The sequence below is a fragment of the Rhinoderma darwinii genome, chromosome 1, assembly GCF_050947455.1.
Source record: "Rhinoderma darwinii isolate aRhiDar2 chromosome 1, aRhiDar2.hap1, whole genome shotgun sequence".
In the NCBI taxonomy this organism is placed as follows: Eukaryota; Metazoa; Chordata; class Amphibia; order Anura; family Rhinodermatidae; genus Rhinoderma; species Rhinoderma darwinii.
In genome coordinates, this window is record NC_134687.1 from 118,601,754 (window position 1) to 118,617,887 (window position 16,134).

Here is a 16,134-nt window from a genome sequence, read left to right on the forward strand (position 1 = left end):
CATGTGTCCCTCCTAAAGCCTGTGGTTCTGAATCGCTACAGCAAATCCTCTGGTCCTGAACTTCTCCCAGCGGTGCTTCTGACATCTTCGAAGTCAAGGAGATTCTGGACTATAAGCGGGTAGGAGGAAAAATCTTCTACCTGGTTGTCTGGAAGTAGAGATCATGGGAACCTGAAGAGAACATTGATGCTCTTGCACTCATCAAGAGGCTCCTTCTGTGTTCTGGTTCTAAGAAGAGGGGGCATAAAGGGGATGGTACTGTAGCGCAGGCGGCCGCCGTTCGCCACTATCTGGCTTCACCTGGCGGCTGCCAGCATCTGTTTGCTTCTTGCAGGTGTCCTCCTCCTCACCGGGGATGCTGGCATGTACTGCTCCCGTCTGTGCCTCCCTCCCGTAGGCACACTATATTCTTCCCTAGCCTATCCCTGTTCTCCCTGTCTTACTTAAGTTTGTCCTGCCCTCCTTCATCTGCCTGAGTGTTGTTGTGTCTACCCATGCTCGTTATTGAAATTTGGTCCCTTAGTGGTATCCTGTGTTCCCGTATACCGTATCCTGTATCCCATATCCAGTAATTGTGTGTGTTCGTGCGCAAAGTCCAGTTCTGGAGTGGAGTTCATCCTCTGTGCCTCGTGTCATCTGCCTCGCCAAGTGTCATCTGTGCCAAGTGTCTGCTACTCCTCGTGTCTGCTACGCAACATGTCTGCCAGATCATCTATGCAGGTACTCTTGCCTTAAAGACTTTTATTGACTATACTTTGGCCAGCTTCTACTCCACTATGGCGGTGCGGCCTAGTGGGTCCACGAACCCCACAGCCATGACAAACCTTTTGTATGTTGTACGAACAATCGTCAAAACCGTTTATTAATTGACCTCTAAAGGTCTTACAGTATGTGTCATATCACAAGAAAACAGGTGGCCATGTCCAAAGTGTTTACTTTTTTTTTTCTTGTTGCCTTGTTATAGGCATTGCCCCTTATGCCATACCATATGACACATGTCTGCATCATTGCAATTTTGCACAGACAGAAAAGCAGGTTTTTAATCTGTGTATTAAAAGTTATGTTTTAAATTGTTTGACATATTCAGTATAATTGATGTCGTTTTGAAGACCTATATTTGTATTGATTTTTTCAGTGATAAAATCTAGACCCAGGAGCATTTTTTCAAATTATTATTGCTATTCTAAATTAAATATTGTTACATTATGTGTGATCTAACGAATTATCAAATTTTACTGTGTGACAACCTCAAAGGGTCGTGAACAGGAGCAGAAATAAGTTGCCTGCATACAAATGAACTTTGTGAATGTTACATGTTAAGCATATTATTAACATTAGGGTTTCTTTTAATACAAATTGGCTGTAAGAATTAACTCTTTTTTTTAAAATCTATTTGCAGGGATAGCAGACTTTGTGACGTTTCCAGTGATGTGAAATGGATGAGATGAAACTCCGCATTATGCGACCTCTAGTACCAAAATATTAGAGACTTACGTTCTTTCTTAAAAATTAACTAGTCTGGTAAAAAAATATATATATATATATTTAAGGCTTGAGACCTATAAACTGTGGATTGTGGATAGTTGACCGAACAAAAAAAAAAGACAGCATGAATACCATTAAAAAGGTGCAGGTGTTCTGGTTTCTAAAATTAGTTGGTTGGCCTAAGCAGTGTCCCATGTTTACCTCAAATAGTCTCTTTCCTACAGGATATTCAACCAATTGCAAATGAATGCTGGGAGATTTAAACAGTTCAGTTTCTTGTTTTTATACATTGAACGAAAAGGAAAGCATTAATTCTATCCTCATTGAGCAGCCCAAGTCCCTTTTTCACAAGTTTTTACATTTTATCAATGATTTAGACTGATATATTTGCCCTCCAAAAGGAGACTGGTTAGATATTACTTTTTATCTATTTATATACACAACATTTTTGAAAGACTCTACCTTTGAAGGCTACATTTTATATCTGAACCCTGTAAGACCTACTATACGTCATTCCCGCATGTAATCTCTCTTAGTGGACCAAGTTTTAGCTGTTTGCATATATATAATCTACTATGAAATATTACTGTGGATGAGTACATTAACGGCATAGATAAATTACGGCTATATACTGTGCCCAGTCCTTGATAACCTTGTGCCATAAATATTTTTCAGTGTTGTATGGAACACAGAGCTTTTGGAAAGAACAAGGATATTTATTTCAGTCAATCCCCACAAACCACAATTATGGTGACACGGCAGCAAAAATTGGGGAAAGCCATTGCTGACCTAATGATGCAAACTGGGGATAATACCAGGTTGGCTCATAGAAGCTTTATTCTTCCCTATTGACCGCAGCCTATTACAGACTTTATACATCTAGCTATCTTATGTTTACATCTCAATTCTTAACCTCTATGCCTTTAAAAACAAAAAGGGATTTTTAGTGAACAAGTAATACATTGTCTTTTTTATTTAATGAAATGTTTGTTGTTTCAGTTAGAATTGTGTAGGTTTGTGTAAATGTTTTTATGTATTTATACCAATCATATGTCTAAAGATGCACTGCAAACATATTAAGCCTAACGCTACGTCAGTATAGTGAACCTCCGTATCGCACTGCCATTCTCACAGGGGTCCAGGAAGCTGAGGTTTGAGCTGCGGTGCCCACACTGCGGATCTATTCTAGCTGTCCCTGTCACTAACTATTTCTTTTATTTCAAAATGTTTTTGAGAATCCTGTAGTCTGCTTAATAAGCCATCAGTGACTACAATGTTTTCTCTAAGTCACAGGTACAAGCTGGGGCTAAACCTAGACTTTTTTTTGTAGTGAACGATAAATTGCTGTCCATATAAATGTGTTAGGCTAGGGCTATATATTTCACTACAAAAAAAACTAAAACGCTGGGATATCGCTGTGATAAATCGCTGTTCATAGGAATTCACTGAGTAGCTTCAAAATCACTCGTCAAGCAATTATTATTATTATTTTTTCTAAAAAAAAATATCTTGACAGGCTCTGATCTCAGTTCTGCACACTTGTGATTGTCAAAATACTCAATCACTTCCTATGCACAGTGATTTATCACCGTGATCATTTGTAGGGAGATAAATATTGTGTGTAGCCCTAGCCTAATGTATTCCTATGGACAGAGATTTATCGCTTACTCGCTACAAAACGACAGTCTAGGTCTAGCCCCAGCCTAAGGAGTCTACCAAACAATTCCTCAAATATCAACTTGATTTCAGTGCCATTAGCTTTAATAAATTATGTAATATGTAATTAGCCTTTCTGTAAACTACAGTATTGGGATATATATACACTCGCAGATTTCTTGCATAGCGAGCCGCACTGTTTCTGTACCTTGGAAGTTACAGAAATAGCGACGCTCGCTGTGCTATGCTGTTTCTGTAACCCCCTTTAATTTCTATGGGAATTATGGAAACAGCATAGCTCAGCGAGCTCTGATGTTTCTGAAATCCTAACCACCTTCACCGCCCTGATGCAGTGTTTAGCGGCCATCTTACCATGTAGGGATGGAGTCAGGGAACCCCTGTTCTAGAGATAGGTGGGACCCGCATCTATCAGACATTTATGGCATATCCTGTGGATATGCCATAAATGTCTGTCGTAAGACAACCCCTTTAATTTGAATCATGGCTTCTCAGTCCTTTTCTACTGGGACCTAACCAGCCAGAACTTAGTGATGCCTAGACTTTACAATTGGTCGTAGTCCATGGCAAAATTTGTACAAATTACCTAATTTTATCTTAATAAGTGTCCCCTGAATATAGTAAACCTTTAAAATAAGCAAAGGAGTAAGTTCTGCTGCTAAACTAGAGATCGGTATGTGCAGCATATAATCACTTCTATGAAAACAGCCTACCCAGAGGCCCCCATCACTCTTTGAGAGGCACAGATTTAAATAGTCCAAGAAAAAATATATTTGCGTAACTGTGTATGCAGGATAAATTATGTATAGCAATGAATATTTCACACAGATTAGGGACCGTTGATATGTGTATAGTGTTTTTATTATATAGTACATTACATTTTCATAAATTGTATATTTGGTTCATTTTATATTTGCAGTGAATTCTGTTTTCATTTATGCATTATCTCATGTTTAAACCAGAATCTATCTTATCTACAAAATACACAATGTTGTATACAATAAAGTAAGTTGCGTACATAAAATGACTGCATGCCTTTTAAAGACCTTACAATGCAGGTAATTGATTATGTGCATTACATACACAAACAATATAATACAATACGTTGTATACATCACGCGTAAAGTCCGGTATAAGGTAATCAATAAACAGTCATGTTTCACTACTTCTGCTTTTTTTTTTTTTCCACCAATACAGAAACCTTAATCTGAGTCATCACTGCTGAAATAGGAGCTGTCACAATATTCTGCAGTGTACAAGAATTTGTGGATGCTTGGGTTTAGTCGAGGTACCCAGTGTCTTGGCACCAAAAATGTTGAAAGGTTGAACAGATCTACAAAAACTTTGTATCTGTCGCTGTGGAAGAAAGAGACATTATAGTCAATTATAGCCATTTTCTGGTGCTTCCTTATATAAAAAAAATATATGCCTAACAAAGGGGTTGTCCGGGATTAGAAAAAAAGGTATTTTTATTCCTGAAACCGTGCCATTCTTGTACGTGGGCGGTCTGGTAATTCAGCCCAGACTACTTCACTTGGCTGCAATTCCAGATATAGAGTTACTGTATGCAGTTTTTGGAAAGAAAAACAGACCTGTTTTTCTACTTATGAACAATCCCTGTAAGCATGCACATTAATATATTTCAATGGACTGTAATAAAAAATGATTTAGCAATACATAGTGGCACAAAGGTGTTCGTGAGGAGGATGCAGGCTGAGTGCATTTATATAGCTGAATTATAAAGTGCTGCGGAATATGTTGGCACTATATCAATGAAGATTATTATTATTATTAGGTCACTGAACTCCAAGGGGCAAGAACTTAAAGGCCTCCTTTACACCCAGATTTGTTCTGGCGGTTTAGACTGCATGAAAAACTGCATGTTAAAATAGTGTTTTGTAGAATGTAACATCAGTTTTTGTAGAGTTTTTAGTGGCGTTTTTGATGTAGTGTCATTTTGTGCATGCTTTTTTTTTTTTTTTTTTTTTTATTACTAAAGAGAAGACTGGGAAATATTTAAAAAAAGGCGCCACACCCAGAACATGCTGCATAGTGAAAAAAATGCCACAAACCAAAACGCTCATTTGTCTAGTGTATTTTGTATTTCACTATCGCTTTTAATGTGACATCCTGCTGCCATAAAAAAAAAAAGTTAAAAACGCCCCGATTAACATGCAATGTAATTTTTCACACGAGTGTATTACGGATCCAAATACGGACATATTATGGATTGTTTTGCATCGGTATTTCATTAGTATAGCAGATCCGTGATACTGATGAGCTGTTTTTTAGGGAGATAATTAAGACATAAGACAGCCACTTAAATAAACGGATGCACTACTGGTGGTATACAGATCACGTATAGACCAAATACAGATGCGTCCGTATTTTTATCACAATACACAGACTTCAATAGGCGTTTTCCATCTGCAATACAGATGAAAGCAGTGCATGCTGCGTCCCTAAAATATGTGTGTATTTTATACACTTATGAGAATAGCCTCATTGATTAACATTAGCTCCAGAAAAAAATAATTGGAATACAGATGTAATATACGCTAGTCTGAAAGAGGCCTAAGGCCACTTTCACATGACCGTATTTTGTCAGTATTTTTAATCCGCATTCGTAAGCCAAAACCAGGAGTGGAACCTAAAACGATGTTATACAGGCTGCAGCGAAGAAAGAGGGAGCACCAAATGTCAGTAATTCAGTAGTTGGCACAGAAGGAACTTTCTGCAAAATCAATCTGTGACCGACCGCTTCAGCAGGCAGAGATAAGTAGTGCATATGTAGCACCGCTCATCTCTGAATAATCATCATGTTCTGCCATCCGAATGTGATAAACATAATATTTACAGAGGCGAATGGAAAAATTGCATTGACATGAAGTATTGTTATTATTATCAATAAGTGGAAATGCCTCTTTAAAGCCGGCACTCATTTTAACAAAGCGGTGTGAAGTAGGATTAGACTGGACAAGCCTTTCAACTATGGGCATTTTTGTGATGCACCTAAAGAGGCCCTTGTTCTGAACTAGACTTTGCGGAAAATGTAAACTATTTCCAATGTCCTGCTAGATTTTCTATTCAGCATTACTTAGAGTTTTCTTGGTAATACTGATAAGAAAAGAGTCAATTTCAGACAGTGGCTTTCCTGAGAGACACTTCTCTTCATACTCAACCGCTCTGCAATCTAATTTACCCTGACAATGAATGCGGATTACGTCAACTCTGAACTCCAGCTCTGGGGGTCTACAGCAGGACTTGTAGTATCTCTAGTTTAACCAGTGCTCCTAGAGTCCCTTATTTAAAGTGCAGTTGTCTTAGTGCACAATGTGACAACAACAATTATTGCATTATCATTGCTCATGAACATAGAAACCCCTTCCACCCCTTCCACTTCTTCCAATTAATGACCTTACCTTACTGTTGAGCGCAAGTAATGATACCCAGATGAGCCACCAGTCCCAGCTTTGCTGCCAATCATTCTGTGCACCATGCAAACATGATTATCTATTGAAACATATCATATGCAATAATTGCGAATTACCATGAAATCATGACTATCTAAAAAAAAATATTTCACAGATCTAGGTTTAGTCACAATGCAAAAACTAAGGTTGAAGATTTAAGCTTACTGGTAAGGCTGGAAATTGCACAGACTTGGGGTTTTCAAATTAATTGTTGATGGCATGTGATTTTGCTATTAAAACTGCTGTTTACCTGTAAAATTATGTGGCCATTAACAATCAATTTGAAAACCGTGCTGATTTGTGGTAAAACTGTTGGGGCAATTTTTGACTGCGTCTCAGCCACTACATGTGGCCTTCACCTTCAGGAATTGTGGCATATGAACGTTATAGAGGGGAGGGGTCTCTTACTCATGATCCTCTCTATCAGCCAGGGCATATTTTACATAGACCATGGTCACCCGTGCATTTGAACAGTCATCGTGTAAGGCTAGGGCTACATCTAGACTTCTCGCTCACTAAACAAAATTGCTTAGAAACTGCTATCCGTAGAAATGAGTAGCTTAAAATGCTCTTCAAGTCATTAGCTATTTTTTTTTTTTTAATTGCTACAAATTTCTTGAAAATTGCTTATTGAAGTCTTACCACAAACAGTCTAGGTGTAGCCTAAAGGTATGTGCACACAGCCTATTTTCGGCCGTTTTTCGGGCCGTAAACGGACGAAAAATCGGAAGCTGAACGCCTCCAAACATCTGTCCATTGATTTCAATGGGAAAAACTGCATTCTGTTCCTACGGGCCATTTTTTTACGCGGCCGTGTTTTTTACGCGACCACAAACCGCAGAAGCAGGCAGAGGACCCATACACTCGTCGTGGGAATGGGTTGGGTGAGTTGTTTTTTTTTCAGTGGGGCAAATGGGGACCTAACTACAATAAGCGGGGACCTGACTACTATATGGTGTCACAAATGAAGACGACTATGCGGGCTCAAAAGAGGACTATTATGTGAGGGCACAAAGTGGATCTAACTACTGTATGTGGGCAAAAAGGGGGATATTGCTACTGTGTGGGAGCACATAGGGAGGCAGAACTGTGTAGGAAGTACAAAGGGTGCCCTATAACTGTGTGGTGGCCATATTACTGTGTGGAGCACAAAAGAGGGTTGCAATTACTGTGTGGGGCACCAAGTGGGAAATTATTTCTGTCTGGGGCATTATAAATGGTGAGTTTTTATAGAGGGTGGGGAGGGTGCTGGAAAAGTGAGGAGCCAAAAATGTTTGCGTTGCAAATTCTGCAAAGACGAGTCGTTGTGGTGTTCTTGGCCGGATGAAGAAGAAAACAGTTAATACGTCACTGAGTCGCCTGTGTAGAGATGGTATCTACCACTATATGGTTACTATATGGTGGTAATATTGATCTTTGTTGTACTACACATATTTTACTACTGTCACATTATTTCTATATAGCTGAAATGTGGGCCCCAAGATTTATTTTCTCTGGTGGGCCCAAGGTACCCCAGTCCAATACTGTGTTCCTGTAACCTTTATGTATATAACATATTGAAACGTGTGTTAGATTTTTCTCATAGTTATTGCCATTTATTAGCACTGTGCCAAATAACATTGTCGTCAACTGATAAGCCTCCATCAATTAGTCTTTGATTAAGGAGCAAACCTCAAATAATTAATACTTACATCTCCATTTGGTCATCAAAATGTCAATGTCCATTAGAGAAGTCAGGAGTTGAAATGGAACCTGGAACCGTGGTTCCTCCCTTCCAAAACAAAATGTGAAATTAGTATTAGACAGACATTTCAAATTACATATACATACTGTAAACTTGTAAAATACCTTAACTGTACCTGTAGAAGTATATCATTAAAGCCCCCTTTAATGCTTTGTATGACAGTCTTCTTTCTCCTGGAAAACATTTGGCCAACACACTATTAAGTATTGAAATGAAAACCATCTTTAAGTACACAGCAGATTAATAAATTACAGTCAGTCTGATGTAAATTACATGAAAGATCATATTCGGGATGTCTATTTATACTCTTTGCTGTGAGTCTTCAAGGCTGGTTTTACATGGCCTTAAAAGGGGTTTTCTAATCTCATAGAGTGATGGCACATTGCTAAATTATGCCATCACTATCTGATTTGCAGGGGTCAAACTACCGGGACGCCCACTGATTCTGCAAATGAAGAAACTGCAATGCTGCTTTCGTGCTATGTCCTATTTATAGTTTCCCCTGCACCAGCTGTGCAGGGAACTACAGCACTGCCCTATTCACTTGAGTGGGGGCCACGCTGCAGTTCCCTGGGCAGTGGGTAAATGTGCAGGGAAAAACAGTGAAGTGAAGTTCATGCAGCGCTCAATCGGCACCATGGCCCCCTTCATTTTCAGGATCGTGTGGGTCCCAGCAGTTCGGTCCCCACTGATAATAAAGTGATATATCTTAGCCATATGCAATCACTTAATGAGTTGGGAAAATATCTATTAATATGGCTGCTTTTTAGAGTACATATTACGGCCACAACACCCAGATCACCTGCGGTCATCCTGTACCAAACGTAGATCACCATAGGATTTTAGGTTTGGCTCAGAAGAATAGGTTTGGCAACCGTAATATGGACCTTTAAAATGCAGCCATATTAAGACCCCCTGAAACTGGCTTTAATGATCATGTCTATTTTGACCTTGAAGACCAGGCATTCTTTTTCATCCTCTCATTCCAAGAGTCATAACTTTTTTTTATTTTTCCATTGACACAGCTGTATAAGGTCTTTTTTTTTTTATGCGGGAACAGTTGTATTTTTGAATGACACCATTTTTTGGTACATATAATATATTGATTAACTTTTATTAACGTCTTTGGGAAGAGATTGAAAAAAACTGTATTTGCGCTTTCAATTTACGCTGCTCACCGCGTGGAGTAAATAATGTGTAACCTTTCTTCTAGGAGTAGATCGGTTTACGGCGATACCAAATATGCATATATTATTTTTTTACTTTTGCAGAATAAAAACACTTTCACACAATTATTTGTTTTTACATCGATGTATTCCAAGGGCCATAACTTTGATATTCTTCTGTCAACGTAGCCGTATGAGGGCGTGTTTTTTGCGGAAAGAGATGTAGTGTACATTGGTACCATTTTGGGGTACATAAGAATTCCGGTCTTTTTTTTTGTACGCCTTCCCCATGTATTTTAAAATAAAGTGTTAACTTTAGGTTGTTAAGACTGCTTCGATACTATATATGTGATTACTTAGTACTCCTTTAAAACGGTTAGGCCTCCCACACACAAGCGTGTTTGGTCTGTGATAAACAGTGTGTACGTCGGCCGCATTTCCCGGATCGAACACACTGCAGGGAGCCAGGCTCCTAGCATCATAGTTATCTATGATGCTAGGTGTCACTGCCTCACTGCGGGACAACTGTCCCGTACTGTAGTCATGTTTCCAGTACGGGACAGTTGTCCCACAGCGAGGCAGTGACACCTAGCGTCATAGATAACGATGATGCTAGGAGCCCGGCTCGCTTTAGTGTGTTTGGTCCGGGAAATGTGGTTGACGTACGGATCGTATATCACAGACCAAACACGCTCGTGTGTGAGGCTCCTCAGGCATACTATTAGGCCATGCCTTTTTTTAAGCTAAACCCATAAACCAGAGACAAATATATACAGACAAACTAGAGCCAACTTCTTATTACAGGTTATAATGTAACTGAAAAATTTAATTTGTACATTTTTTTTGCAACTTAAATAGACAAAAGGAAAATTCATCCTTTTGCAGGACAGTAAGGCTGGGTTCACACGACCTATTTTCAGACGTAAACGAGGCGTATTATGCCTCGTTTTACGTCTGAAAATAGGGCTACAATACGTCGGCAAACATCTGCCCATTCATTTGAATGGGTTTGCCGACGTACTGTGCAGACAATCTGTCATTTACGCGTCGTCGTTTGACAGCTGTCAAACGACGACGCGTAAAAATACAGCCTCGTCAAAAGAAGTGCAGGACACTTCTTTAAGACGTAATTTGAGCCGTTCTTCATTGAACTCAATGAAGCACAGCTCAAAATTTACGGCTGTCAGAGAAGCCTCGCAAAATGCGAGGAGGAGCATTTACGTCTGAAACGAGGCAGCTGTTTTCTCCTGAAAACAGTCTGTCATTTCAGCCGTAAAAGCCTCTCATCGTGTGCACATACCCTTAGTGTGTGATATTGGCTAATTCCAATGTATGAATATATTAGAACACCTTTACCTTTACTGAGAAGATGTTCATGTCGCTTCTCATCAAACAAAGCTGTAAAGACCTCTTTTTGTTTCTGAAGCTCTGCTATATGTTCCTCTTTGTCTTCTGAGTCTGGTTTAGCCTTATCAAAATAACCAAATCTGTTAGAAATTCATATTTATTATTGATGTCTGGACTTTCTGCCTGAATCTGGCCAATAAAGCTCAAATTTCTCTTATTAGGTATAAGGAGATTATTGGGCTTTCTTTTTCCTTCCTTTTTCTCATGGGAAAGAGCGATACTAAAATTTTGCCCTGTATTTTATGTATTCTATGCTGTAGATTAACGTACAAAAGCCAGAAGACTTGATGATAACCATTCTCCTACACATTTCACAAAAAAGTAGATTGTCCAGTTTATATTTTTATGCAAGTTTGCCAATATGTAGATAACTATAGAAGGTAGTGGAATTTTTTTAAGGAAAGTACTAGCAATGATTTACAGAGATAATAGGATCAAGGATAACAAATATTTGCTGTTCAAAACTTACCTTAGCCAGTTGGAGCTCCTCCTCTAATCTTTGAAATATATTGACCTGTAGCTTTCCCCAAAAATTAAAACCAACTATTGCCAAGCCGGGTGTGCGTTCTAGCCATGCCTTTAATGAAAATATATTGTCAATAAAGTTCAAATATTGTGTAATTTGATTGATAAAGTAAAAGGATATATCGTTTTAATAATGTTTTTATTTTTAAAAACCATTTCTTTCTTCACACTTTATGTATACTGTTTATTGCATTTATTATTTTACCTCTACAAGGCCCAGAAGGGTAGGTTCCTCCTCAGATCTGAGAAGTAATTCATTCTCTTTTCCCTTGAAATTATCACGGTAATGACGTCTGTTGTACGGAACTCTCAGACTTTCTGGAACACCAATTTTATTTTCAAGAAGTCGAAACTGCAAGCTCTGAAAGCCAGATGCTGGTGACAAGTATTCCCTTTGGAAACCGAAACAAAATATAATTCCCATATATAAAAAATCTAACCATTACTTTACTATTCGAAAATTGAAGTGGTTGTCTGACTTAGACAATCCCTGTTCACACGAATAGTCCCCTAATGGCCAGGCACCCCACAACCAGCTTTTATTGCCATGGAAAGTGGCCTGCGAGTGTTTACTTCTGCACCATTGCTGCATTACACGGAATTGTAAATGCCCATTTGTGTGATACATGGATAGACGCTCTTTGTATTGCCTCTGCTCTGGCTATTATAGGGGACCTCAATTGTTTTAATATATATGCCCTCTATTACATTCATATTCCCTAACTCCTTTAACTTCCCAGTAATTTAGCTGAAAATGCCAGTGGCCATAGTCCTTTCTTTCCTTTTGCGGAGTATTCTGCTGAAAGCAAAGATTTGCTAGATAGCTATGGATTCAAGTCACTTAACCTCTTAATGACCAAGCCATTTCTCATTTTTTCATTTTAGTTTTTCCCTCCTTGCCTTCCAAGAGCCATAACTTAAATGTTTCCATCGACTTAGCCGTAGGAGGGCTTTCTTTTATTTATTTATTTTTTGCAGCACAAGTTGTAATTTAATGTATCATATAATTGCACAATTTAATGTATCATATAATGTACTGGGAAACTTAGATAAAACATTTTTTGGTGGGATTGAAATAAAACAGCAATTTTCCCATTGGTTTATTTTTTATTTATTTTTTTCATTTATAGTTATTTTTTATGTTTTACTGCTTCTATAAAATAAAACATTGTGTTTAAAAACATATTTTTTGTGTCGCCATATTCTGAGACCTAGAACGGTATAATTTTTCTATTGATAAAGCTGTGAGGGCTTGTTTTTTGCATGGAAATTTTTTAAAAAAAATTCTTAATGGTGTTCATACTGCAGGTTAAATAACATGAGTCAGACTTTTACAGGCATATAGATTCCAATTATTCTTATTTTTTTTTTTAGAAAAAATGGGAAAAAGTTTTTTTCCACTTCTGTTATGTTTTATTTTGTAAATTGTGAAAAACTTTATAAACTTTTTAAAAGTAATTTAGAAATTTTCTTTTAGTCGCACTACGGGACTTGAACAAGTGATCAAGCTTATGTATTGCAGTATATTGTCCTTTTTTCATTCTCCTATCAAGCCCTGCTCCTGCCTTCATTAGGCCCCAGGCTGCCATGACAACTCATCGGTACCTCACGATCGCATAACAGGGGGAAGCCATGGGATGAGAGAGGGGGGTCCCCCTCTCTTTAACGGCTTAGATACCATGGTCGCTACTGATTGTGGCATCTAATTGGTAGAACAGCAGGATTAGAGCTTTCTCTGATCCCGGCCATTAGAGCAGGGTGTCATCTGTAATATACAGCTGACAGCTGCATTGTTTGGAGAGGGCTCAACCTATGAGTCCGCTCCATACAACTCCTCTCCCCCTTTGATGAACACATGCAGTGCTTGTTCGTAACAGGTTTGCTTGGTGCAATCTACGTTTATGTCATCACTTTTGGGTTGGCTTGAGTCATTTTACTGGCTGCAATAAATTAAGACCTACCTGAAGTCAAAGAAATCCATAGGGGTCATTGTTTCTAGAACTGAAAATTGTTCAACCAACAGTTTAAGAATCATGGAAATGCGTTGAATGCGAGTCACAACTTTCAGCATATTTCTTTCATCTCTTACCTATAATAAATATATATTAAAATGTCAAGTACTGTTACTCGTCATTTATATAAAAACATACCAGTCTATGTAAATTAATGTGAAACCATTAAATAACGTCAACATAGTCAGAACTTTCTGTCTCACATTAACTATTAACTTACATGCCCATTTTGGAAGATTTCTCTGACAGAATCGAGTTCCCAAAGTATTTGCTTAAACCAAAGTTCATAAGCTAGAGCAAGAAAAACAAAAACTTTTTTATATATATCATGGTTATAACTTTTTTAATGTATTATCATGCTATTAGATCAACCATATTTAGTTACTTCTGAGTTCTATTATTTAACAGTTTTGGCCCCAAATGACAAGACACTTTAGCAATTTTGTGCATGCTTTTTTTTGTTGGGCTGCCAAAATTATTTTTACATTGTTTATTTATGACATATGGCTTTTTAATACCACTTTATAATAATAATATTTTGTAATTTATTTTTTTTTAGCTTTATTACTGGTAAATAATTGAAATATTTTTCACTTATATTGATTTAATTTCTAATAGTGTAATTTTTGTTATGTAACACTAGTACGGTCTTTTTTTTTTTTTTTTCTTCCTGTAACATATCATAAAGACCTTTAGTGGGCGATTTTAAACGTTATATTTATTTTTCACAGTGGACTTCAACTGCATCCATAGAAACCCCAGTTACACTACAAACCCCAGTTACACTGGGGAAACAGCCACCTTTGCTGACATTAGTCACTGGCAGAGCTGATTTGAGTCTGCTAAGAGGCACTGACGCTGCCTCTACTCTGCAGCGTCCATGCCTCTACGTTGTGGTCATTAGACTGTGTAAGCTAAAAAAAAGAGAAGACCGTAGTATTAAACTGTTTTTTTTTTTTTGTTTTTTTTGCAGTAGCAGAGGCTACCTGTTCCGTATTCTTGCAATGGGTATTATACCATATTTTAGTATTAATAGTACCATGTATAGATATCATTCAAACATTTTTTTTTTTTTTAGCACATATACCTTGTACAGATAACATTATATATTGTATCAGTTTATTATCTTAGGAAACAATATTTCCCATGGTATAAAGCATGAAAATAATAGTATGCTATTGCTAAGATTCTTATACATAAGCCAGCTTTTTCTTGTTTGGATGTGCACATCATGCTTTTAATGTGAAAAAAACAAACCATTTGGAATGTTTGAATTTAAGTGGAAGCTGGAAAACCTTTTTTTTCTAAATTTAATTAATATAGCAATATATACATACAGCATTCCCTTTTAAGTGATATTCCCATGTTAAAAATATGGCATAGCCACAGGATACATCTTGGACCATTATCCACAGGAAATTATTTTTGGAATTCCAATAGGGTGTGAACGTAGGCACTTCATTGAATTCTATAAGGACTGTAGCCACCGTTAATTAATGGACAGGGGCATGGGCTCCCCGTTCTCCTAATAGGTGAGGGTTCATCGCATATTCTTTGGATATGTAATAAATGTTTAAGATGATAATACTGTTTTAATCTTCTTGAATTCACAATTGAAAAATTTCTAGGTCTATAGATTTATTTACTTTTACATACCTTGATGAGTGACTATGAAAAGGTGCTCATCATGGATTTTATTTCCCTTTTTTTCACTCTGTAGTTCTTGAGCATCAAGCACTTTATGAAGCTTAAAAAAACAACAAAACACAAATTTATGGTATTTTGTATATTTACATTCACTAAATATTGAAGGTTTTTGGATATTATTTTAGGTTTACCTCTTTAAATGCAGCTTTTTATATAGCTGATATTTTATCAGGGGCCTGTTTAAAGATTATATTAGGAATTTGTATGAAAAGAGCAACTTTATTATTTGATTTGCTCCATTTAGCAGTTATAGTGTAGTTTGGTTGATTCAAAGGACTCCAAAAGTGAAGCCTCACTTTCAAATGTCTGAAATGATGTGTCATTATAAATATGGCATCACATACTTGTAAATAGTCCCCATAAATTAGTCCTCCTCTGCTGGCTTTATTTAATCCTTCCTGTGAGTTGTCTCCACTTTTATCTTCCAGAGATAGACCGCTGAAAGTATACCTTTAAGACATTAGGTTTTAGAATTTATTATTTTTTTTACAATGTTGTCAGATATTATTATACTGCCCCAGAATAATCTTTAGAGAGGATAGTACTTACTGATGCCTTGTCCCCAAAAATGGACAGCCACTCATTGTTTGTAGGATGTCGTCTTTAATGTCCAGTTAACTAGACATCCCTGACTTGTACTAGTATTTATAGCTGCTGCTCATGTACTCTTACCCAATCCCCTCACTGTTCTTTCTCTCTGCCCTTGCAATTTCAATAATCATTATACAATGACCTAGATATCAATGTCATTGTTTACTGTCATTTTGTTCCAATCTGAGGTAATCTAAACAATTTTAGTAGTTACTGGTAGCAATGGATTGTATCTTATTTAGACCACCATTGATAGGTAAATATATGTGATTTTAATTATAAGGTATTGTAGGATGGGAGTTAATGGCAATGCAAATACATAAATTGTTTTAAAGTGTTCTAAAAAGTAA

The 16,134-nt window shown here is 37.3% G+C and overlaps 2 protein-coding genes across 3 annotated transcripts in view; one reads left to right on the forward strand and one right to left on the reverse strand.

Moving 5' to 3' along the window:
• Window positions 1-4,371, forward strand: part of CTSO (cathepsin O) — a 30,398-nt gene extending 26,027 nt beyond the window's left edge. Inside the window, exon 8 of the mRNA XM_075860315.1 lies at window positions 1,400-4,371. Within this exon, the coding sequence (XP_075716430.1) occupies window positions 1,400-1,434 (35 nt within the window). The 3' untranslated portion in view covers window positions 1,435-4,371. The remainder of the gene's footprint in view (window positions 1-1,399) is intronic.
• Window positions 4,003-15,827, reverse strand: TDO2 (tryptophan 2,3-dioxygenase). 2 transcript variants are annotated; one of them, XM_075860313.1, is made up of 12 exons: window positions 15,743-15,827; window positions 15,538-15,643; window positions 15,143-15,233; window positions 13,707-13,777; window positions 13,436-13,563; window positions 11,680-11,866; window positions 11,419-11,526; window positions 10,899-11,010; window positions 8,492-8,549; window positions 8,324-8,403; window positions 6,582-6,672; window positions 4,003-4,515 (listed from the first exon to the last, which is right to left on the reverse strand). In XM_075860313.1, the coding sequence occupies exons 1-12, from the start codon at window positions 15,775-15,777 to the stop codon at window positions 4,362-4,364; spliced, it is 1,221 nt and encodes a 406-aa protein (XP_075716428.1). In that variant the 5' UTR covers window positions 15,778-15,827; the 3' UTR covers window positions 4,003-4,361. The 2 variants fall into 2 exon arrangements, with proteins under 2 accessions (XP_075716428.1, XP_075716429.1); XM_075860314.1 differs by having other exon boundaries at window positions 15,538-15,631; window positions 15,743-15,816.
• Window positions 15,828-16,134: the final 307 nt, after the last annotated feature.